We start from the raw sequence: 26,792 nt of genomic DNA, 5'->3' as shown, positions 1-26,792 counted from the left end.
CTTTGCAAAGCCCGCAGTCTCCAGCCAGCCGCAGCTCCTTACACAAAATGCCTCCTGCTTGGAGCTAGAATGGTCAAAGTCTTGTATCCTCCCTGGTGGCATCTTAAGGAATTTTGGACCCTGGGCAAGACATACTTTTGAGATCCCTGCGCGGTACAACTTGAACTTTTATTATGCATTTTTTGTGAGACCCAAGCCTGTATGGTTCCAAATAAACTTTCGGGAAACTGTGGTCGCTGAAAAAAACAGCTGAAATATGCCTTGACTGAGGCGCCAAGAAATCCTTAAGAAATGTAAAAGGAGCCTGAGTCAGAGGTATGCAGAGAATAGCAGAGAGGTTGAGATGCCGAAGTAGAGGCGACATTGAGAGTAAGTTCACTTTTCCCAGGGCGGGTAGGGCGGATGAGCTTGCATGGTGGGGGTACTGGGCAGTTGCCCAATTTGCCCAAGCTTTAAACTCTATCTGTCATCTTATCCACGATTTAGTGCCGAGACAGGAAACGTGTCCTACAATGAAATGTCGGTGGCAGGTTCTGAAAGCAAATTTAGCATTCTAGAGGGGGATGGGTTTTTTGGGAGAGAACGAGAAAGAGAGAGAGAGAGAGAGAGAGAGATGGTGGCAGGGGGTGCTTTAGAAGGGGACTGGGTTCAGGTTGTAGGTACGAGCGATGGTTTGAAGTTAATGAGACAAAGGATAAAGGGTGGAGTTGGGTGGGGGGAAGCATCGTATTGCAGAAAAGGCAACGCATTGGGTGGAAAGAGTTAAGACATGCACTGGCCAAGACAAAAAAAACACCACAAGTGTGAGTCAAAGAAGAGAAAAAGCAGGAAGGAAGCCAGAATGTTGCAAACATTGAAGGGCGAGATGCAAAGAGGGTATTTCGAAATTTGTTGGAGACGCACTTAAAGAAAATAGCTTCAGACACTCTATATGTGCTAATTAATTCCAGCTGCGTGATTTAAATACTTAAGGGCACATGAAATTACTTAGCCCTTGCCCACACGCATACAAAGCCCCGGATCATATTTGGCAGTCAGAGGCGTGATGACGAGGTAAGCTGTCTTGTTTATGTTCTATTGTTACACAGGAGCTGAGCCTCAGTTTGCTTTTGTTCAGTAACTTTAAGGGAAGTACTCACTGTAGGTCGAGGGGAGGCAGCCATGTTGGAGAAGGCAGAAAGTGGGCAACATCAGTGTTGGCACTAGACTGGCACCACCAGCTGCACGCGTTGGCCATGAGCCAGAGGGGACGCAAGTGGGCGCTAGGAATCCTTGATCCGGGTTGTCTAGAGATGATGACAGCAGCTACATTGTTATTTACAATCAGAGTATGAGAGTGTGTGTACACTGATCAGTATACCACCTCCAGGCACTTAAAACGACATATGGACTCTATGAATAGAATACATAGGGTCGGGTTGTGGAATATTACCATATAAGATGGCACTGTCCCACATGTTACCCTTTGCTCCATTTTTGTCCATTTGACTTTGACACACTTTTAATGGTATGGAATATTTTTTGTTTATTCTTTTTCTATATTCATACCATGTGCTGGCTTTGCTAATGAATGCCATAGATTAGATGACTTGCAACAACAAGGTCAGTCTGACCACATGAATGCCCTGACCAGCCCCAGACCACGCAGACAGCTCACTGGAAGGGCCCACTCACAGGGCTCTGGCATGGATGCTACAATTGTTTTAGAAACTGTCCTTCTAAAGCAGTTTGAGTGTGCTGAGAGCATTCTCAGAAATCAAGTTCAAGGCAAGAGAGGCTAATTTAAAGAAAATTCTAGTAAGGGCTTATGGAACAACATGAATGTGGCTAGGAGATGATTTAATGATGCCAAGATGGACAGTCAGGAAGGCAAACTCTTTCTGACCTGTTCACGTGCATGAGAACCGCCAATGAGCCCTTATTTATTGCTCTAGACCGACTATGGCTGTTTGTTGGAGGCCTCATGTTACCGATACACTACTACATATATATATACGGGACAGAGAGTGTGCATTTGGTCAGCCCCTTCCGTCGCTGGACTGTGGACTGTTCTTAAAGCCCTTGCCTTTCGTGGAAGTTTACATGGTTTTGCCATTGGTATTCTAAATTGGTTTTTGTGCTGAGGCAGGCAGGGCTTTAAGTAGTGCCCTGAGGTAATAAAATAAATAATCCTCTCCCCTGTTCCCCTTCGTTGTCTCTGTGCCTTATCTGCCCCACAGTGATGAAGGGTGCCTCCTCACCTGTTCTGATGCACTCTGTTACTTGTTCTATTGAGTTTGCCAATGCATTTTGAATATCATTACACGCACTGGCAAAGACAATAGCGTTGTCTTCCCTTGTGGAATGAAAAAAAAATCCTTTCAAAATGGCGACTGAGTCTCAGTGCACATGCACAGCGGCCCTCACACAATGCCGACACTATGATCTGACATGGGCGATGGCCATCTTGTAATGTTTTTTTATAATGCATTAGAAAAATCGTTGCAAAATGTTGACTTATCAGGCATGCACGTACATAACAGTCGTCTTACAATGTATTTTCGCATGATTTATGACAAACCATTACAAGGTGCCACCGCACATGCGCACAAATGCATGGTGGCCTTCTAGTAACGGTTGTTCATAAAACATTAAAGAACCATTAAAGCATGTGCGTGCTCGGTGGTCACCTGGGAAAAAAAACATTGGCAAGGACAAGAAGTCTGAACCCGGTATCAAAGGCGAGACTTATTGGCTTTGCCAATGCTTGATTTTTTAAAATTAACATTAATCTGTTTTTGAAAGCAGGTGGTGAAAGGACGAATCACCATCAGAAAGTGTGAGCAAGGGGAGGATTTCTGGGTGATAATACTGATAAATTATACCACCCTTCATTCACCTGACGTGCTTCTTCTAGGATGCAACCAGTGGTGGAGTGGCTTCTGGGTGCTTTACGCCTAGGATGGACTTCCTTCCGGACCTGCTTCGTCTCAGCTCTGTGCCTCCTTCTACTGCTCCTCTTTTTCCGGGCCCTCATGCAAGTCTACACCTTCATCGTTTGGCGCAAAGACTGCATCAAGCGCCTAGAGTGCTTCCCAGAGCCTCCCCGCAGGAACTGGCTGCTTGGACACCTGGGCCTGGTATGGATCTAGGCGACATCCTTTCTCAGGGTTATAACGTGGTATATATGGGTCGAAGGAGGGTCATAGGCGGATATGATGAATGGCTTGGTTCTAAAGAACTTTATGTATTTGTGACCAGCTCTGTGGACAATTTAGTAACAATTGCAACTCTTACTTTCTTTCACACATTTCATGAGGATGTTAAATAGCACTCAAGCCACAAAAAAGAGGGCTCCTTGTGTATGCCAGCTTTTTCCAGGTGGGTTTGGGGACACAGATATTCAAAATGGGTGAAACACTACTAAAAAACTTAAATAACCCTCACCATTAATTTCCTTGTCATTGAGAGTCTGGCTACAATCCTGATCTTGATGGTCCCATTTTAACCAGAGCCTGTCAGGGATGGGTGATAGGGGAGGCACAAACAAAAGTAATGTTAACAGAACTGCCCAAGATCATCCATGGGGTCAGAGGAGAAGATGAATCCAATGAGTGAGCCTGAACAAAGTAACAGAGGAAGTCAAAGATCATATAGACAGACACTCAAGAGACAATTCAGCATTCAGAATACTAACAACCAGGATATGGAAGAAAAGAGCAGATCACAATATTAATACTAAAAGGAGTGGGGTAAAGGACTCTAGAAGCTCAGGAAATTTCTACTCCACGCCTACTATTATATATGGTGCCTGCAAAATATCCACATATAGTACAAGAACGAGGGCAGGTCATGATGCCGATAGCTTCAGCAATATTATGAAAGATAATGTAAGACAATATTCACAGTGGATGAGAAACACTAGGAGGCATATTACTATCAACTAGCGAAAATTATCGCAAAATGCGCTTAGCGACTTTTTTTTTATCGCTGCCTATCGCTGGATATTTTAGCAGAGAAAACATGCTATTAGCAACGTTTGTCTCCATAGTGCTAAAATATCCAGCGATAGCGGCGTAATGCGAGAATATCGCTGAGAATATAGCGATATTCTCGCATTAGCGACGAAATGCTCTTAGCCATGTTATCCACCCCCCATTGGATAACATGGCTAAGAACTGGTCTGAGCAGGCGTTAGTTTTTGGCGATAGCGGGAATATTTCCATCGCTACGCCAGCCTTGTGTATAGGCGATAGCGACGTTTTCGACTGCTTTCAGTCGCTAACGGTTTGGGTACGCCCACTTTGCATGTCATTAGCGATAAATATCGCTGACATGCAAAGCGGGCCCCAAACTGCTCGCTATTGCCTTCAAGCTGTCGCTAACTGCTGTTAGCGACAGCTTGATAATGGGGCGATAGAATTTTCGCCGCTTAGCGGCCGAAAACGGCCGCTAAACCGGCGAAAAGTGCCTATAGCCCCCCCTTGATAATGTGCCCCTAGGTTCCCTACTATGCACATGCATCCTGGAGATCAGAAAGCAACATGCAGGGTGGGAACAGTAAGAGTGGGAACTTAATTGCCGCAACAGACAAGGAGCTAGACAGGAATAGCGCCTAACAGGAAAGAAGAAAAGGCATTGATAATACTTGGAAGAAAGTACACAAACATATCACACTAGAGAACTGGTAATGAAAGCAGCATTTAATAGTATGGAAGCATGTTGGCAAACTGGGAGCTAGGAGGACAGGAAAAGGAAGGAAGCAGACAGGGAAACTGGGAACCAAGGACTACGGCTGGGAAAGCAAGGACTGAGAAAATAATAACATCTTAAAAGCCATTGAATCTCAAAAAACAAGGGTATGGGGCCAGATGTACGAAATCACGTTTGTGATTTCCTAATAGCGAATTTTAGTGATTCGCTATTCGGAAATTGCAAAATGTGATGTACAACAGTGTGTTTAAAACTGTTAGCGGTTCGCAGTGGGTCATAAATGGACCGGCCTCATTAATATTCATGAGACAGGTCGCAATTTGCAATCCATTGTGAATGGTTACAATAACAGGGTTGGTGGGCTGATGGGGTCAGCAGACCACCATGTCTGTTACTGCTCCTTAAAGAAAGCAATATTTTTTTTGTACAGAAGCCCGTTTTCCTTAAAGGAAAATGGGATCCATTTAAAAAATAAAAATGAAAAGCTACCTTTTCATTTCTGCTCTTAAAAAATGTTGGTGCCCACATTCATAAAGGGGAAGAGATCCCTTAGGGACCCCTTCCTGTTTGCGATTGGGCTACCACCAACATGAAGTTGGTCATAACTGAGAATGTTTGGCAACTGCATTCCTATTTGCGAAACGTTCATACATACCATATTCGATATTAAGAAGGGAGACCCTAAACATGCTCCTTCCTAATACCGAATTGCAAAAGCAAATGTGATTCGGTAACAAGTTAGTTAGTATACAAGGCAAAATGCATTTGCGACTGGTAAAATGCTTCGTACATCTGGCCCTTAGGGTTGAGCAATGCAGACTCAGGGAGAAACAGTGCACTGCGAGACGGTGTGAAATCAAGAAACAAGGGTTTCCTCCTCAGCATTGCTGGTCAAGAAACAAGGAGACGCCGCTGAACAGGCCAAGTTCAGGAATACTTGGAACTGCTGTAGCACAAGAATCAGGACATCTCTGGAACGGAGTCAGTCATACAGGAACACTGCGTCAATTACCTTAGCTGAACTGAAGCCAAGATAGGTTTTAAAAGATCTAATTACTCATCACTTGCCTCGAGTGTTCTCAAGGAACACGTGTTCTAACTCCTCCACCCGTCCTTGGCCTGTAAGGATGGAGATGAAGCAGTGAGCAGGGGATTCTAGAAGAAACCATATTTGGCAGAAAAAGCATAAGCAGTGTCACAAAACTGGACATTGATTTGTAATGCAAGTCAAGTCTTGAACCTCTAGTGAGATGGAAATTGGGTTTGGGATATGGCACAAAGTTGGGATGGCTGGAAAATGACATCTTCGAGAGGAAAAGTGGTTTGGCTAACAGAAAGTCCAACATGAGGATAAAGTGAAAGGCAAGTTTCGAAAATTGTCGGAGAGGCTGAAAGTCATTTTGAGGGATATATCAGAAGGTATGGGAGCTTCATGGCAGGCAACCTACAAGTGGACATGAGAGTGCAGGGAGTGACTTGTGATATCACTCAACAGTCTTATTCTTTCTCTGTGTCTGTTGTAGATTCCAAACACCGAGGAGGGTTTGATAGTGGTCGACGGCATCGTGAAGACCCATGTAAACATCTGCACCTGGTGGCTGAGCTTCTTCTTCCCCATCGTGCGGATCTTTCACCCTGATTACATTAAATGTGTGCTCCAGGCTCCAGGTATATGTGTCACAAATCTATCACTCACTCTCTGTCTCTCTCTCTCTTTTGATAAACATTGGTGTGCAACAGAAATTACACGAGAATTACAGATAAGTGTCAGCACAGTACAGGCACTGCATTAAGTGTCGCCCCCCCCCCCCCCCCATTTGGGAGTCGCCCCCCTGCTGCCAGTGCAGCAAAAGTGCAAAATAAAATGGTAATAATATGAATTACTGTTTTATTTTTTACTGCTCCCAGCCGTGTTTGGGGGCGGGGCATTGCTGCTGACTGGCAGCAGATGAGTGGTGCTCACTCCACCAGTTTACCTACGCAGGTCACTTTGGCCGGCTGTCATGCGACGGCCAGCCTGACATGCGCAGTGTAAATCTCTCCACCTAGCTGTCTCAGACAGTTGGGTGGAGAGAAGGCACAGGCCTCCTGTGCCTGCTGAAGCGTCGAGGCAACCAGCTTCAGCCAATCCAGGCGCTGCTCTCATGCTGCTCATCTGCAGCATGAGAGCAGCGTTAGGATTTGCAGAACGAGGCTGCCTGAGGCTCCTTGAGCTGCTGTCATGATGACGCCAGAAGAAAGTTGAAAACACACAGAGCGAAACACAGGTAAGTAAATTTTTTATTTTTATTTAATGACCTTTTTGCCCCTCACTGTGTTTGTCTCTTGATTCCCCCAACGCCTCTCCAGTGTTGAGGGTCACCGCCCGCCACTGATAGCATCATAATCCTTAATCAAATTGATTTGAATGTGCGGATGCCCCCCAAAAAATCAAACACATTTCCAATATCAATTATACCACCTATACCCAGACATTTAGACAGGGCACTTTCAGTACCACTCTTATATTATGCATGTCGACAGAGGCTGGAAATAAAGTTAATGTATACAACATACATATAGTTGGGTGATTCATTGCACTAAATGCAGTTCTATAAAAGCTCATGTTTCATAGGGATGATGTCAGACCCATTAAATATTTTTCAAATTTCATAGAAATGGCATCATTCCTGTGAAATAAAGATGTCATCCAATAGCCTTCCCTCACTGCAACTAATTACAACTAATTAGTCCCCAAGCATAACTGTGCATTTAGATAAAGAAAAACCTAAAGCATTCTGCAGATCTTTACCCTCGCCCATTGTTTACATTCTGTTAATGTAAGGTAAACACAAATGGAACATTCTAATTCCAATCAATGCCCATTGTCGGGTACACCTTGTACAAACCAAGACAGAGTGTATATTCAACACAGCAAAGCAGCAGGTTTCTTGACATGTACAAGCTACTCAGCCTTCAGCATTGTGGTTTATGATGTCACCAGAACCCTAGGACAGTAAAATTGATACTTGTATAGCGCACTACTCACCCGCAAGGGTCTCAAGGCGCTTGTACGATTACTGCTGTGGAACCCATCCTGGCTTTCCCTGTGAGGTGTCCACTCCTGGGCACCCCCAAGGTGGAGGCCAGGCATCCTTAGCGTTGTGGAGATTAAGCAAGCTATTGCCAAGAGTTGCAGAGTGGGACTCCATGATTGGAATAGGCACCGAGGCGAGAATGATCAGGTCCGTGGAATTTTTGAGCCCAAGACCCACCGAGGTGGGGAATTGAACCCTGGTCCCGGGCTAGACCTCTGCATCAGGGTCTGCCGTTCTAATCATTGAGCCACACTTCTCCACTCCAGGACAGTAATAGAGGACCAAATTACTTAACCCATTACATCCATATTTTGGTTAAATCCTCCTTTTTTTTTTTAAAAAAAAAAGAAGGAAAAAACAAATACAAACGAAAAGGCATAACGTTTACCGAAGTGCAGACTGTAACATGCTATTTTTTTTATCATTGTTGTGGAAAGTTTATCATGACCCAGGATGTTGATGCACAGAGTGTAACATGCTGTGTTTCTATTGTTAAGTGTGGGAAGGGGGCCATGATTCATAAGGTGAAGTCCTTGCTGGGTCATAGTGCCCTTCCACTCCCCCAACAATGGTAATAAATAGCATATTGGACTAGTCTGCACAATTGCATTTTTAGGGTTTTGGTATAAAACTTTATGCAGAGCACAAGTGAGTAAATCTGTGAAGTGAGATAGAATTAAAATAACTAAGCTTTGTGAGTATGACCCACTTGTTCTTCTGTCAACTAGTTTTATAATGGAATACGTAAAGACGCACATTGTTTTGTGAAGTTTCATAAAATATATATGCAGTTGCTCCGATTCTAATATGCTATTTATTGTGTGCACCCCGAATATCGACCATTGAATATCATTGGGACAGCATATCAAGAATAAAATATTGAAAAAATGTATCGCAGAAATGTAAGTCTAGATATTCTCTGCCTAACTCCACTATATCTACCTATGCTGTAGATATATCTTCAAATACAAAAAGAACAATTGATGGACAGAATGCAGAACAATGTCATACATTCACCACAGTGCAGAGATCTGGGCCTAAATCCATCGTTTTTTTGCTCACCATGCCATTCCAGTTTGGACCCAGCCAAATGCAAATCAGTCTTGACCCTGCGCCCAATGGGAACAGTCCAGCCCGAGCTGCCAGGCCAGGTCCTCCCTGGACTGGAAACAAGCATCCTAGGATCGGTTTCGGGCTTTCAGCCCTCATCAATCAGGACAGCTTGGCTCCAGTGGCATGGAGAGCATGGGACTCAGGTCTGAGCATACCCATCCCACTCGGGGTGACAAATGCCAAAAGAACAATTGTGGTCACATTGTAATGGCAGTGTTCAGACCACCGACTGGAGGTTGGTCGGTCCAGAGACCTAGGCAATGTCGGGGGACGTGAGTCCATCCAATATCGTATTCAGGCCTTAAATGTGAGACTTATATATGATTAAATATATCTCGCAATAACATGACTCCTGATAATTGGGGTGTTGTGAGCCCCTCATACTCCTGAGACCCAATGCAACAGCACTTGTTGAACTAATGATAGCTGCAGCCTTGAGTAGGAGACTGTGTCCTCTGCCTGTTTCACCTCTTTACCACCATGCACGGCCATCATTTCAATCTTGGAACAGATTCTCTCTCCCTTTCAGAATAAAATGAGCTCCGGCATGTTGCCCACTACTTTGCAGCAAGGGTGCCCTCACCTCTAATGCTAGGAACAAAAGTGAGCCTTCAATCGTCTTTTAAAAATGAAGGCAGTATTAAGTGTTATACAGTGGGCCTCTTACTCCTGGGCCTGAGTGCCATTGCACCAACTTCAGTAATGAGATCGACTGCCTTGCGCAGTGGTGGTCTTCTGTGCCCCTTATTGAAAAAATGTTCCTCCATCTTGCCCCTTTCCACTCTCTGCCATCTATCTGAGACCTAAGGTGTCTCCCCTGATTACATTTTTCTCTTGTCTTGGACCATTGGTCCTAGGCCCAAAGCATCATTGGCATAATGCACAGGGCCCCAACATAAGCCAGAAAAGATAGTAAAACAATACTAATTGGAGTTTAGTTGACGCCTCACACCCCTGGGCCTGTGTGCCACTGCATGTGCGGTACAAACACAGTTTGAAGCCCTGTAACTAGAGTATTGGTAAATGGCGTTTGCGTGGGTGCGTGATCGCTGATGTGTTGGCAAAAGATGCTAGGTCTCCATCAACGTTGTGTGACTACTTGACATTTTGGCCTAGCTCATCCTCAGGGCTCTTCAGGACATGTTCAGGATGTGTCTGGGGCTGTTGTACATACAAAAAAACTGTGATCAGAATTGGTATCCAAATGTTCTGAAAATATGTTCAGTGATAATTACATTACTTTTGAAAGAAACGTACATGAGAAGGGAGGGCCCAGGAAGGTCCCTGCACAATACCCTGCTCCTCAAGGGTACAACAGCTCATGGAAGCCAAGTTGATCCACTCTAGTATGTGAGTGCAAAGTGGCAAATTTAAACCAGTTAAAAATCAAGATTAGCGTCCTGAGGCAAAGAGGTTCAGGCACTGGCAACTGTGGCAGTGGGTGTTGCAAACCACCATTCAGCCAGGGGGGAAAAGGACACTTATGTTTCTTGAAAAGTCGATCATTAGTCAAAGAAAACAGCCAGCATATGATTTCTGCTGTCTGTAAATTCTTATCATTGAGCTAGTAGGAATAAAAGACTTAGAGGCACTGGGAACTGGAACTAGGAAGGGATCTGACTGAAGAAGAACCCAGGGACCCCGGATGACCTCAGGGGGCACAGGACCCTTAGGTACCAGGTACTGGGTCTGGGGAATCGAGACCCTGGTACCTTTTGAGGACCCAGTACCTGATACCCCTAGACCCAGTGGTCCCAATAAACCCAGAATCTGGTATCCATAGACAACTGTAGGCATGGCTTCTCTGGGGGACTCAGGATCTTTTATCCCCAGGGGGCTTTAGCCCTTTTATCTCTGAGGAACCCAGGATCCGGTACTGCCTAGGGGGACTGGTACACCTTGGGACCGTAGATATGTTACCCTGGGAAAATCAGACCTGGACCCAAGGGAGGACAATAGACCTTTTATCACTGAGTGACTCAGGACCCAATACCCCAGGGTGACTCAGAAATGGGTACCCATAGGGGACCGCGGACCCTGTAACCTCAGGGGTCCCAGGTCCTGTTAACACTGTACCAGGCAACATAGGACGCGATACACCAGGGGGACACAGGATCCAGTGCCCTTATGGGACAATATGATGAAAACCCCAGAATTTTACTACTAGTTTTTTTTTAATACTTCTTAGTCTTTGGGAGATAATAGTCAATTAGAGTCTTAAAATGTTTATTAAAAAAAACAAAAATATATTAATCAAAGAATTCGGCTAACAAGGGGGTCCTCCTGTAGCCGTTTAAAATTAGCAAGTTACAAATATATAATATTTTACAAACCGGCTTTTTATGAGAATCTCATGATTTCAGGAAACATCGGGACCTCAGAGGTGCCAGAGACTGAGATCATGACAAAGCAAGACGATGACCATAACTTGTTCCAAGAATGTGAACCTTTGACTGAGCAAGCTGATTAACACTTTCTTGTCTCCAGATCCAAGATGTGAAAGAGAGGCTCTAACCATCATAGGAGGGCAGTTACTTCAGGCACAGTAAGCATGGGCAAGAAAACATGGCTGCAGCAGTTATAGAAATAATACCTCTTTTTTCCGCATGCTTTTTCCCCGCAGGGAATTACAACGACTGTGTTGTAACAACGCATACCATTACCCCGCAAGTCGTAACAACGACTTGGGGAGTGTGGGGGGGGGGCTGGATGTTGGAATAGTATAATTTACTATTCCAACTCCAGTATGTGGAACAGTAGGGAAGGTATTGGATTTTATATCCAACACCTTCTGCCCCCTCCGCAAGTCGTTGTTCCGACTTGCGGAGTAATGGTATGCGTTGTTACAATGCGGTCGTTGTAACAACCATGTTGTAATTCCCTGTGGGAAAAAGTATTCATGGTATTCATGGTAAACGATGTTTACCGTTTATGTTGTCAGATTATAAACTCCCTATAGGACGTGGGGAAAGTAAGGCTTGCCTGGCACATCACACATTTTGTGCCACACCACACTACTATTTGAATATTCAGTGCTCCTTTCAACACTCTTAGGATTTTAACCCATGTATTCAAAAATTGTTCTGTATACTTCACCCTTTGGCACTCTTTAAAAAAGCTTCTGGGGGTCGAGAAATCTCCTGAATCCATCAGAAAAAGCTGGCCTTGCCTGCTTTGTTGACTCTGATTCTCATATTTGAGGGAAGTTCACGAGCTGCCCCTGCTGCAACATAAAATGATAACTAACAACAAGAGTTTGATTTAAAGTTGGGTAGAGCATACTTAGGTTTCAACAGGAAATGGCAAAGTGGAGGAAAATCCACTGGTCTAATTTAATTTGCTACAAGGAGACAGTAATTAAAATAATCTACTGGGGCGTTGTCCTGCACATTTTGCATTTGCTCTAGAAATTGTAGGGTTTTACAAACACATCTGCCCTTCTGCCACAAGCTAACAAGTGCTAACCTGGGTTGGTCTCTGACGTTTTCCATATTCATAAGCAGGGTAATACCTGACTATGCCTGTTTACTGACCAGACCACAATTACTGTCTGCGCCCCTTCTGGCCAGGCCACATCCCCATGGATATTAATCAAATGCCCTCGGACTTTAGGGGCTAGATGTACGAAAATGCAATTTTGCATTTCCTAAATAGCGAATCCTTACCATTTAGGAAATGTAAAATGACACGTATGAAATATCCGATTTTCTAATAGGAATCACTATTAAGAAAATGGCAACTAAGAAACCCAATGCCATTCATTCCAACGGGCCGGTGTAGCATTTCCAAAATAGCGAATTCCTATTTTGGAAATTATAAACCAAGGATGGCTATGGGCACAAGGCCCCCCATGATGCACCCCAAAAATAGAGGGGCACATGTAGAGCATGTATATACCCTAGTGTTATGTGTGTGCTCTATCGCACTTCAAAAAAAAGCATCGTTGGGTGCTTTTTTTTTTTTATTGCACATAGTTACCATAGACTTAGAGTCGATGGTAATTGCATTTCCTAAATGCCCATTTTGTATTTTGGAAATGCTTTGTAATGTGTATAGGAATCGCAAATAGGTAATCCCTATTTTCTATTTTCTATTTAGGAGATTGCAATTTACAATTTCTACTGGGTAGAAATTGCAATTTGCTACCCCTTAAAGGGCTTTGTACATATGAAAAGCCCATTAACGACCTGAAGTAGAGATTTGTTCTGTTAAGAAATGCTAAATGGCTTCGTACATCTGTCCCTAAAAACTACTCGTGTGCTCCGAATGAGCCATTTTCGAGTCACTGACAATTCAAATTGAATACAATATGTTTATTGTAAAGCATATTTTGATTTAGGGCGTATGTTTAAAAAGGTTTTTATTTAATAGCTCCAGGATCTTGGGGTTAACACTCTCAAATGTCACCACCAGCTGACGTCACCATGACTGATGTAGTCTTTTTGTGCTTTCCTTGCAGCTGCTGTTGCTCCCAAAGAAGAGATGATGTCTCGGTTCTTGAGGCCCTGGCTAGGTATATACAAGGCCATGTGCACTACACGCCATTGCTTGTTAACATCCACAGATACTCTATGACTGTCTCTTATGCCTGTGGTCAGTACTGGTGGCAGACATCAGTAATTGCTGTTTCTCTTGCCATTGTCTAGCAAGGTCAAAGGTCAGGACCGGTGTCATAACACAAAATAATTGGCTCCTGCTGCAGATTGTAATGAGGGGGACTTTAGTCTCTCATTTCTCATAGATATTCAAAAACTTTAGTGTATATTTACTTATTTATTTATTTGAAGAGTTTTGTATAGCGCTGGCTAGGTAGAGTATGATGGTAGACTGATCGATTTTAATCTAGTAGGGCGCTGTTGAAGAATGTAAATCCAATAACCACTCCAGTAGTTATTCCAGTACTCTTTATTTAAGCGTTATAGACCCAATGCAGGAATCCATCCACAAGCATCCCCCCAGTCCTGCTGTTCCTAAGTAACTGCTTAATGGACAACCGTCCTCCAAGGCTGGAACACAGAACATGAGAATCCGCTTGCAAGATGCACTTCCAGTTTACATGACACACACAGAACATAGAATATACGATGCAGACTATAGAACATGACCCCATAATGAGAATATCACATCTCCCCCCTTAATAATAATAAAAATTTAAAAAAATGAAATAATCGAATACCTTACATGTTAAAATCATAATAAAAAGAATTACATTACATGTCAAATTCTTTTAGATAACCAGGTTTTTTAGAAACTCTACCACTTCTGTTAGTAGAATCACTTGGAGTAGTACTCTCACAGCTGACACACTCATCCATAGTGTCTAGTGTAGGACCAGGATTAGAGTTATTTGAACTCTGCAACAAATTACTTCTGGTGAACCCTCCTACTGAGGTGCCACAATGGTTGTTAACCACAATACTTGACTGAGTGTGACCTGCAGAACTTTTATCATCTAAAGCGATCTGCAAAGACTTTAGAAACTCTGAAAGGCCCAAGGAATTTAAACTTGATCTTAGATTTTTGTTTTCGCATATCCTTCAACATAACCCAAGACCCCACACAGATTTCTTTGAAAAACACACGTTTGTTGGAATCATGATACAACTTCATCTTTTCCTGAGCCACTTTCACATTAGATCTAACTTTACCCAGATCCACAAGTTCCTGGACAGACATGTTAGATATGTCCCTCAACCATGTTGGACACAACCCAGTGCAAGATTACCTACCATGCAGAATGCAAACTAGAGAAACTCCTGTCGTAGTATGGGGTTATTATGATGTCCCAATACTTTCCTTTGTATAAAATCCTTTACATTCTCACCACAAGAAAGTGTAGTTTGGATACGCTCTTTGAGCAGGCGGTTGGCCCTCTCAACAGCACCATTATCTTGTGGCGTGTACAAAGCAATATTATGATGTTTGATGCCACTGTTTTTCAAAAACAACTCCATCCTTTCTGAGATCAGTAACAATTTCCTCATGGTAGCCTTCCAGGCAAAAACCTTTTTCCAAATATTGAATGACAACACTAGTGTTTTTTTCTGCTACAAAAGCATAGTAAATCCACTTTGAAAAATAGTCTATAAGCACTATTACATGCTTAGACCCATCAGGAAAAACTGATAAAGGTCCAGCAAAATCCAAAGCAACTTTAGACCATGGAGCCTCAGGTAAGGGAGTAGGAATAAGTGGGATATCTCTCAATTTCCAATGCTTGTTGGACATGATCAATTCTTGACAAGCATCCACAAATGTGCCTGCATCTCTGTCCATGTATGGCCACCAAAAACAAGAACTTAAAGATTTCTTCGTGGCAGTAGATCCTAAATGACCTATATGTGATAGATCTATAACTTTTGCTCTAAAAGTTACGGACACTACAAATTTCTCAGCACGTAGTAGTATACCTGACTCCACCGTAAGGTGATCAGAGAGTTGACTAAAACAAAACAAATCTCCCTTTAAATGCTTAGCACATGGCCATCCTTGTTGCACAAATTGCTTAGCTTTCTTTAATACCTTGTCCTCCTGACACACCTTTTCCCATTCTAACTCTGAAATAACACCCTTACAGCTACCTACAACATCATGACTAGCTACAACACATTAATTTCCTAGTAACTCCTCACCGAGAGATCCATTGTGCTCCTCAATAGGAAAATGGGATAAACAGCCTGCTCTAGAATGCTGCTCTGCCTGCTCTTGGTGCTACCAGGAATACATCTCACAAGAAAATTATATTTGTGCAATTTAGATAGCATTCTGATAAGGCGTGATGATCCTTTGCCTCCTAAAAGATAGATCAAGGGTTTGTGATCGGTTCATAGAACAATTGGGTCCCCCACACATAAGTCTTACATTTCTCAACAACCCAAACACAAGCGAGTGCCTCTCTTTCATGGTACTATACCGTCTTTCCACATCAGACAGGACCCTAGAGGCGAAATCAATAGTGCCCTCAATTCCATCAATACGTTGGCAAAAAATTGCACCAAGGCCCACCGCACTAGCATCCAATGTTATAATGCATTGCTGACCACTAATATAGGATTTCAATGCCGGAACTTTTGTTAATATATCCTTACTCTTCAAAAAACTTCTTGTTCATCTGGTCTTCACACATATTTTTCTTTTTTTCTGAGCATCCTTTTCAGTGGCTCCATAAGGGAAGCATATCCACAAACAAATCTGGAATAATAATCATGTAACCCTAAAAAAGATTTTACCTCCTCGCTACTACTAGGAGGGTAAAAGCCTCTTAACACTTTAAGCTTGGGTTTAATGCCAGCAGCAGTTATGCAGTGCCCCAAATACTCAATGTTATTGGTGATAAATTAGCATTTGTCCTTTAACACAGTCATACCATATTTGCATAATATTTGTAGCACTATATTTAAAATTTGATTATGCTCACATACCGTATTTGCAAATATAAGAATATTGTCTTGACAGGATAACACATCAGGTAAATCTTTGAGGAACATAAACATACGTTTTTGAAATACACTTGCAGCACTAGCCAAACACAAAGATTTGTAGGACCCAAAAGGTGTAATAAATGAAATGAATGCTTTAAGGGGTACTTGGTGGTAGGCTGTCTTGAGATCGATGTTACTAAAGATTTTAGCCCCTTCTAAGGAAGATAGAAGTTCATTTATTTTTGGTAAAGGATAGTAATAACCTACAATATTCTTATTAAGAGAGCGTAAATCAGCAGACAGCCAGATCTGGTTCTTTTTTTAGAGATAACAATCGCGCTTATCCACTCTTCGGCATTGACTGGTTCAATGATTTTCTCCTTACACAACTGATCAAGATATTGCCTGAAAATCCTCCCAAACGGATAAGGGAACATCCCTCACTTTGTGCTTCTCTGGTACCACATCAGGTTTTAAAATAATTTCATGCTAAAACCCTTGAACAGTCCTGCTTTCATCCGAAAAAACTTTTGGCTATTTGGAAATAATATGTTCAATATTATCATCATTGGTCTCAAGAGACATAATTGAAATGATTGTACCTGGTCTTCAAACAATACCAATTCTCCCCGATCAATCCAGTCTATGATGTCCGTTCCATTCACAGCCACATAAATCTTAGTATATATCTGCCTGCCTGAAAAATGTAATATATCTTTAAAAAAAAGTAATGTTTGTATTTCAGACTCGCCATAGGCAATGGCTCTTATGTCAGCCTTTTTATGCAAGGTATTGCACCAATGCAACTTGAAAGAATTCAGATAGAATAGTAACAGGCGAACTATATTCCACCATGACTCTGATATTAACATTGCCTATTTTAATACTACAATAAGGCCCATTCTTCCTGGCCACTAAAGCCACTTCATCCATATTAGATGCATCATTAGTTAACGTTTTATTAATATGTTGCTGATCAGTACCCACTGTTAAAATTGTCAAAGAATTCATCTCTACCTCAACTTGGTTGTACTGATGTTCTATTTCAGGAACGCAACTCACTTTCACAGTCACACAATTTTGCATACTTTTATGAATTTACCAATTTTTAGGTCTCGCCTGGCGTTGGAGCGCGCATGCGCTCCTCGCTCTGCGAGGCTTGTTGCAATCGATGAGATTTCTGAAGGGGACTTGAAGCACCGCCCATCATTTTGATTGGCTGGCGTCATCACTTATGCTAAACGCTGGCCTCTGATAAAAAATGAGGCTTATTGGTTAACGCCCTGTCTCCTTTTGTCCACGCCCATCCGGACTCGATCGTTAACTTGCGGCGTTACATGGTAGGCTTTATCTGGTGGGTGAGCACTATTTTTAAAATTTACACCGATAGAGACAATGGCGGCTGCAACGCTATGGGACACGCGCTCGGTATTTATTTATTTATTTTAACTTTAAGACTGAGCGCGGCACCCACTTCAGGGACACCGCGCTCGGTTTATTTATTTCTTTTTTAAAACTTTAAGAATCAGCACGGCGCCCGCTTCAGGGACACCGCACTCGGTTTATAATTTTTTTTTAACTTTAAGACTGAGCGCGGTGCCAGCTTCTGTGTCACCGCACTCGTTAATTTCAGAGAAGGCCCGGGCGATGACCACCACATCCCAACACGGAGGCCTGACTCCGTCCCTGCTTAAAAGCCACCCTGGTAGACAAGCAAAATGAAAAGCTCCCTCACAATGACAGCCCCGAAAGGGATGGAGGGATGGACAAGGATCCTGTTGTTTGGGGTGGTGCTGGGAAGAGACCATAACTATATTTGGCATTGGGGTTAATGTAACTAAGCGTTCAAGGCTTCATCATCTTGAACACTTGACAGCCAGTCCTATAAACATGCTACTACTCTGGGCTTTCTACTTCTTAATTCTCTGGAACACATTAAAGTAGGGAAGGGGGTCAGAAGAACATTAAAGTGCCAGGTTCTGCAAATGAGATCCGACAAAACGTTATGGAGCTATAAAGTTTGTTGAGGAATGCTATACGCAGAGACCACACTGGGCTGGGCATCGTGTACCCCGCGGCTGTACAACAGCAGTGCAGTGCAGCAGCTGCATCCGGAGCGTGTAGTGCTAAAGCGCCGTGCACGCTCTTTGACGTCATTACTGTTGCGTGATGCACCCCCGACCTCCATCGTCTTTTGAGACATTGAATTACACAAAGCTGCAATCACGACTTAGAAGTTAGGTGGCGCCGTACAGGGCCTGGTGCCAAAAGGACACTGCCCAGCCAAACAGTTCCATGCTGGGACGGAAGTGAAAAATCTTCGCGGTCAATGGCCGGCAGTGAGGTGGGCACATACGTAGGGACTCTTTCACAACATAGTAAACGGACGACAAAGGGATGTCCCACATTTCAAAGAATAGGTGCTGTGTACATTTAGAGGGGGCGGGAATAGTAGCAAATAGCAGTAACGTCTTTCGATGGGTGAGTGCGTGACATATTTGCGCTCACCTGGTTCGAGGGTGTCTTGGCTGGGAGTTAAGAAGAAACAACAAGAGGTAAGCCTAACTTAATTTTTTTGACTGTTTATCAGGAGAGAGCACTTGGAGCGTCTGTTTCTTGTCTGTACATATTTCATATCTCCATGGGCCTGCAAAAACTTTTCTTTGCTTCTTGTCAGCTATTACCGGTTTATTCTTTGGAGTTCCCCCTCACACCCCTCCGCCAAGCCTTTAATGGAACATTATTGAAGTTCTGTCCCACCACCCTTTGCGGCATACTTTTCTATGAAAGTGGTATTTTTTGTTTTTAACGGATGTTACCAAATTGACGGCGAGTCTTGTGTCTGTGGCTTGTAGTGGTTATTATCTGGCTTAATCTCCCCTGCGTTTTTGTGATTTGGTTTGTCTGGTGTGATGTCACCAACCTAACAAAAAGCGAACGCGAGGGAAAGTTCAAGCTTCGCAAGTAACAAACTTATTATGGTCCCGTAATCAGACTTACCAGCCTTAGATTCGCATTCACTATGTGATAGTACATTGAAAAGGGGGCAGCGCCTTGGAGACGGTGGGGGCCCATGACTGATGATGCTTTGGACCCCCTTGCACTGCCTGAATATGTGCACTTGGCCACAGTTACAGCAAGAACAAAACAAGCATTTGCAAAGCAATAGGTCTCGCATTTACGCGAGTTTAAGCTTTTGGCTTTGTAAATAACAATGCCTTTTATTTCGGTTTTAAAAACGAAAGCAAAAACAAAAGGCATTGTTATTTGTAATGTGAATAGCTCAAACTTGTGTAAATGTGATACCTGTTGCATTGCAAATGCTTGTTTATATTTAGTATGCTTTTTCCCTTGAGCTGGGCAACCAAGACTGTTAGCCAAATGACTAACAAAGCCACATCTATAGCACACAGCATATTTTAAAACATTGTTTTTTTGTTTGTCCTGTCATTTTTTAACTGCATTCACATTCATACAATCCGCACCACCCGAAGTCGCAGACAACACTTACAGATTCCAAAGAGCCCTCAATGCCTTTGGCAATCTGAACTGTTTGATCAAGAGTCGGATTATAGCACATAAAAGGTGTTCCTGAACTTTCTTAGAATTGCAGTTTAAAACTATTTGGTCTCTAAGATATTGATCTTTGGCATTCTCAAACTGGCAACTGCTAGCCAAGATTCTAAGAGCTGGCAAATACTGATCAACACTTTCCACCAGCCGCTTGCTTCTGTGAGTAAAAACAAAACCTCTCTAAAACAATGCTAGGTTCATCTGAGAAATGTAAAGCCAATCTTTTTTCCGCTTCCACAAGCACATCCCAGCCAACAGCATCTCCTGAATCCTCTGTTCGGGATTGAATTTCAAGCAAATTCTCAAAGATTTTCTATCCTTCAGTTCCAAGACAGTTGTATAAGAGAGCAGGCTTCCTGGCAGCTCTGAAATGAATCCCATCAATAGCAACCAAACAGTTTGTACACGCGCCCATTGTTTCCACTCCATTTTAGGCTTCTCAGCATCGGGCAAAAAAAAGAGGCGGTTGTTGTACATTTCCACCTCCAGACATAGCGCAACACACAAGGAATTAAGGAGAAAAGAAATGAAGAAAGACGAAAACAATTTTTTACCACTAAGTTGTGCTAAAGGTGATGACAACACAATGTAGTTCCTGAAGAGAGGAACACAAGTGAATTAGATAACAAACATGGAAACAAAAACTCTCCCTCAGCTTGTAATTTGTACACAAGTGTGTGTGCTGGAAACAGACAGCATTGTTGTAGTCAGGGCTTTAAGTAGGAAAAAAAACCCTGGGGGTGCTCTAAAAGGGGCGGGACAAACCTCTAAAGGAGTGTGGCCTATCCAAGTAGGGGCGTGGTTTAAATCAAGATAACTAGCATTGTGTTAGGGCTGGGGAAGGATCACGCAGACTAGTTCCTCTCTCTGCGCTTCACTTGTTGCTGGATTTCACTGCAGCCTTGATGCTTGTGAAAGGCCAGAGCAGGGTCGCGCTGGAGCAGGCTTCCTGTGGTCGTCTCTCTCCTAATCATCCCACGATGTCAAGGCTGGCACCACCACGACGTTGCTCCTGCGCTGCAAAAAGAGAAGGGAAATCCTGAGAGAAAATGTCTCTCTCTAAAGGATTTCCCTTCCTCCTACAACGCGATTCACCTGTCGTGACGTCATGTCTTGACCTCCACTACTCAGTAGTGAGCAAATGAGCATGCGCACATCGATGTGCATGTAAATGTAAATGTAAATCCGTATTTGTAAAGCGCAAACTACTCACCCGTACGGGTCTCAAGGCGCTGGGGGCCATTGTGGAAATTAAGTGAGCTATTGCCCAGAGTCACACGGTGCTGAGCTGAGCTGCCGCCGGAGCCGGGATCGAACCGTGAAGCCTGTGCTCCGAAGTCAGCTTCCCTGGCCAATGCACCACACCTCTCCACAAGTGCATGATCTCACGCAGTCCAAGAAAAAACCAGAAAACGGACTACCTCAGCTAGGCCCAAAAATAGAGCCCAATAGAGACCCGTTTCGAGGCCCCCTGAAAATAACTGCTGGTGCTCAGACCCGGACCGACCCGGCCCGCTTAAATTCCTGGTTGTAGCCCAGAATCAAAATAGGCTAGGTCGCGTGTAGTTGCTTGGAAACAAACCAAGCTTTATAGCACACAAATGATCCAGCGGCACAGTGAGCAAAGAACCCATGTCTGGGCATACCCATTCCACTTAGGGCAAAAAGTATTACAGCAAACAAATGATGGACGGAATGTTGACAATGCAAACATTCTCCCCCAGTCAAAAGATCTGGGTTAAATCCATTGTTCTTTTGCCCACTACGCCACCCCCGTTTGGACCCAGCCATATGCAAATCAGTCTTGACCCTGTGCCTCATGGGAACAGTCCAGACCGAACTGCCAGGCCGGGTACTCCCTGGACCAGAAACAAGCATCCTGTGACTGGTTTCAGGGTATGTCACCCTTCTTCAACCAGGCTAGCTTGAATCCAGTGGCACAGTGAGCAAGGGACCCACGTCTGGGTATACCCATCCCACTTAGGGCAAAAAGTGTTACAGCAAACAAATGATGGACGGAATGTTGACAATGCAAGCATTCTCCCCCAGTCAAAGGATCTGGGTTAAATCCATCGTTCTTTTGCCCACTACGCCACCCCAGTTTGGACCCAGCCATATTCATATCAGTCTTGACCCTGTGCCTCATGGGAACTGTCCAGACAGAACTGCCAGGCCAGGTCCTCCCTGTACCGGAAACAAGCATCCTGGGACCTGTTTCACCCTTCCACCCTATGTCACCCTTCTTCAGCCAAGCTAGCTTGAATCCAGTGGCACAGTGAGCAAGGGACCCACGTCTGGGCATGCCCATCCCACTTACTTTAAAGCACGGCACATGCAAAGCTGTTTAACCAACGTGGGCCAACTCAGAGGCTTTGTCGTTGCTAGGAAACATGCCAGGCTTGGTTATGCGGACCGGAGGAGCAGCGGCAATGCTCACTAGTATCACATGATTGGCTCTGCGGTGACATCAGCTTAGTCCTCAATCGGCTTTCCAGAATAAGTAAAAACCAATCTTTAATGTGAAGTGCCGATGGAGAAATCACTGCATCAGAGGAGAGCCAGCGAGGAATCAGACACCGCAGCAGCCACGGCAAAGGGAGTAACTGTAGACAGTCTCTGTTGCATATTCCTTCAGAAATCAGAAAATATTAATCCTTTCCCAGTCGTTGCCAAAATGTTGCCAAATGTATATCTAATAACCACTCCGGTAGTTATTACAGTACTCTTTATTTAAGCGTTATAGATTCAATGCAGGAATCCATCCACAAGCGTCCCCCCAGTTCTGCAGTTCTGAAGTAGCTGCCTTATGGACAACGGTCCTCCAAGGCTGGAACATAGAACATGAGAGTCCGCTTGGAAGATGCACTTCCAGTTTACATGACACTCACAGAACATAGAATATGCAATACAGACTATAGAAAATGACATCATAATGAGGATATCACAGGGGTACCTGCGCCACAGGGGCTACAGGGGCCTGCATTACAACACTGGTCAGGACAGCCCCGTTTCTACTTCCGGTCCTGACTGTGTGGGAGGAGCAGCTGGGAATTTGCTCACAATCATTGTGAGCCTTTTACGTAAGGCTCCCTTCAAAAGGAAGGGGCTTATTTACAAGCCCCTTGTACCACTTTTGCACCACTTTTCCCATGTTAAAAATGATAAAAAAGTGTTGCAAGGGCCTTGTAAATTTGCCCCGAAGGATTTAGGGCACAATCTTTTCAGGAAGTGCCACCTGAGGTTGTGATTCCTTACTTCTGGAGTAATTCCAATTCCCAATGTCAGTCTTTAAATCTGAAGTGATAACCCTCTTATTTGAGAGACATTTCAGTTAAATTGTGTTGTGTTGTGTCGTATGGTTGCACTTGCTGAAAAATATTTTCTCTGACTTGTAGAAATAGTGAACAGAAACACTTTATCAAAGTCAGCAGGGTGTCGATGGCAGCATTTAATAGGCAGCATGAAACACACACCCAGGAAGTGTAAGCAGAGTATCAAAGGTAACATGAAACAGGCAGCAAATGTAATGCTGGATAGGCATTGAAAATTGCAGTAGATATCAAAGGCATCAGAAACCATTGACCATGACAATGGCAGCAGGAAACATACGTAGGAAATTACGCTCTGACAATGGCAGCAGGGTGTCAAGGCAGCAGGAAACATACACCCAGTCATTTCATTTCATAAAGCTTTATTCGGAACATTAAAAAACATACACCCAGTCAGAAGCAGGCAGTAGAAATCAGGCAAGAAGAAGATAGCAGGAAACTTGCGCCGTGTCAATGGGCTGTCCGGTGGGGAGTGGACACTGGTGGGGCAGCAGGGCGCAAAATCCTTAATAGGGTACTTAATAAGCTTAATCTTGAGTGATCGTCCCGGCACGCGTGGTTCAATGGCTCCTCAGGTCCTCGTTGCTAGTGAAGAAGGAGCCATAATCAAGGAAATTTAAGTGAAATTCTTTATTCCTAAGGAGCCTGGAGGGAGCACATCATCACAGTGTCCACTTCGGTACAGATCTACCCAACTCCCCACATTAGAACATAGAACACAAATCAAGGGAATACATTCCACATATGCAAACATGCACGCGGAAACACGAGCATGCCAAAGTAACCATTACAAAGCAACACCACAAAGTACCTTTTAAGAAGCTTGAAGAAGGTCCTCACGCGTAGTTTTGTTCCCATCCTCGTCGCCAATTTCTTTTGTGTCGTAGGTGAGGAGTTCCAATAGTCTTGGTTAGGTTACAGATGATACGTTTATTAATCTTAGATCTTCAGATAGGTTTTCCAGTAGATATGTAATCAAAACCCCACCAAGAGCATCCTCTCTGCTGCTCAGCCCAGGATCCAACTGACAGTCCACTCACAGCATACCAAACATTCCAAAGACATCACATTCACACTAACATTCTACACTCACTGGCTGAACAGCAGAGGCAGAGAAACAGGGAAGATGTAAGGTAGAAACCTTAGATATAACAAATTGCTCGGCTCTCCACAACACAGGGGGACATGACCTTTCATCTAGACCTGCCCAGTGGATCACTCCTCTCTCTATCTCAACACCGCATGACACTCCCCTAGCCTTCTATCTGTTCTTATCCTGCACTGTATATTTAAGGTTGGTTTAACATTTGATGCTTTTGTAATGATCTAATTCTACCTTGAAGCGCTCCAACACTCCAGGGTAATTTAGGCGATAAATAAAATAATAATATTACTTTCCCACACCCTGTCTCTGAAGCTTTCACCATTGACGGCACAAGGCTGAAGGAGGGTCTAAAATGGCGGGGTGACTTCGGGCAGCACCCTCTCTGTTCAGCCCGTGGACTTTCAGCCAAGTCGGGGCAGTGCAGGAGTAGCAGATATCCCCTTGTGTTGATTGACACCTTTTGTAGAGAAACTACTGCAATGGATGTCTTCGACGCATGGGTTAAGTTTTTGTAGGGGTCAACAAACTCTAAGCATTTGGTGCCATCTACTGGTCGTATATTATATTGCTACGTCAAAAATAGAGCAGACTTGCTTATTATTTATAGATATATGTTGGAGCACCAGCTCAAGGCCCAAAAAGCGCAAGTCCTGGTGAAAACATTACCTCACTGCTGACAGGCCAGTTTTTTTTCATCTTCTCAGATTCACGAACTCCAGTTGCTGCCACCAGAGGCTGGTGCCAGTGATCTTCCAGCATACTAGCCCTATAATGTTTTATCTTGCTACCTGCTAATGTTTATACCTTCACCCCAAAGCATCTTCGGGCCATCAATAGTAGCACTTTACAAAAATCCAAAATGAAAAACCAAAATCCTGGTCTAGATTATTAGCTCTGTCATGCATGTAAACACATTTAAATACATAAAATGTAAAATAATAATGTATGTATGAATTGTAATGCATAATTATGGATTTACTGCATTCGCTCCATAATTTGGTACATAATTTGCAAAAGTGGCAGATTTAACCAAATATGTTGTTTCTGCCTCAAATGGATAAAAATGGCAGTAACAGAAAATGTGACACATAGTTTGCATTATTGCCACATAATTTGGTCCTCTATGCTTTATAATCCTAGAAGCCCTGATACAGTTGGAACTGAGTGGTTTGGGGCTGCCATTATGAAATCCTTATTTCACAGTCAACCACAAAATATCATCCTTTTCCACTATATACATATAATCTATGCAGAGGGCTTAAAGTAATGCTTCAACACCAATGATGTATTGACTTCCAGTGTAAAAGTCAGTGAAGTAAAAACTGTACTGGCTCATTTATAAGCCCCTTGCGCCACTGATGCGTCACTTTTTGTGATGCACCAGTGGCGCATTTTCCTGCCCCATATTTACAAGGACAGAAAAAGCCACCCTGGGTGGCTTTTCCTATCTTGTAAATTTGATCCCTTTACACGCCACACTTCGCGTTAAAGGGGCGTACCATGGGTGTTACTGTGGGTGTTCCCAAGCTGTTCAACAAAAGTGATGCACTGTTCCCCTAGGGAAAGCTCTAAAAATGGGACAGTAGACAATGAAGAGGTGAAAAAAGTGAGAGAAGACACACTGGAGGGGGATCCTCCTATTCGGAATTTAAGGGCCTCACACACCCAGCAAGCTAGGTGTCATGCTTCATCATATGGCTCTGCCCCTCGCTGAGTCAGCGGTGCAACACCCAGCAGGCACCTATGCAGGGGCTCTTTGTCGGGGATCTTTTATTCCTGCTGTATGGTGCAGTGGGGGTGATGGCCCTAGGTAGTGAGGGAGTGTAGATGTGCTAAGGTGAAGTTAAAATAGGATAGGTAGTCCACAAAAGAACTTTTAATATAGTGGTAACCCACCTAAATAAAAACAAAGTGAGAGTGGTCGTCTGAAGTGGCTTAATAGTTCACTATCGCAATCACCTACTCTATTCCGTGGTCGACATGTTTCATGCGTATGAGTTCGGAAAGATACTCTGCAATTCCTCAGGAATGAAACTATCTACACTATTAGAAGTCCATTAGTTAAATCTAGTCAAGAAATGTGTCAAGTTCCTTCTTGTGGAAACCCGTCTCTGGGGTGGAGCGGGTCCTATCACCAGAACCTCGGCTTGGGGACACCTTGATCTTGATGTCCTTAATGCTCCATGAGCCACGCCAGTCACCTAATCGCGCTCCTGCCGGGAAAACTGGTGTTCCCAAGCATAACCCATGGAACCTGACACATTTCCAGATTTCTGAGAAATCGTAAACCTGGAAATTTGTCTGAATGCTACGCCTCTCTAGGGGAGGCATAGGGAGGTGCAACAAGGAGAAATTTATTACTTTCGCCTCATTTTGAGAATGAGGAAATCCCCTCTGGACATAAACAATTATTCAAAAAATGACGTTTTGCTGATGCAGCACACATAGAAGTTGAAAAACGCCATTTCAGGTTCTTCATGTT

The 26,792-nt window shown here is 43.6% G+C and overlaps 1 protein-coding gene across 4 annotated transcripts in view; it reads left to right on the top strand.

Moving 5' to 3' along the window:
• LOC144823810 (ultra-long-chain fatty acid omega-hydroxylase-like) overlaps positions 1-26,792 on the top strand; it is a 225,999-nt gene that overhangs the window by 120,949 nt on the left and 78,258 nt on the right. For 2 of the 4 annotated variants that reach the window (XM_078682666.1, XM_078682681.1), the window contains 3 exons: positions 2,897-3,119; positions 6,216-6,360; positions 13,342-13,395. In XM_078682666.1, the coding sequence (XP_078538792.1) occupies positions 2,897-3,119; positions 6,216-6,360; positions 13,342-13,395 (422 nt within the window). Of the gene's footprint in view, positions 1-204; positions 370-850; positions 1,054-2,896; positions 3,120-6,215; positions 6,361-13,341; positions 13,396-26,792 lie in introns of those variants that run through there. The other 2 variants (XM_078682689.1, XM_078682673.1) reach the window with 2 other exon arrangements.

Source organism: Lissotriton helveticus, chromosome 1_1 (assembly GCF_964261635.1).
Source record: "Lissotriton helveticus chromosome 1_1, aLisHel1.1, whole genome shotgun sequence".
In the NCBI taxonomy this organism is placed as follows: Eukaryota; Metazoa; Chordata; class Amphibia; order Caudata; family Salamandridae; genus Lissotriton; species Lissotriton helveticus.
This window is presented reverse-complemented; position numbering and strand designations above follow the sequence as displayed.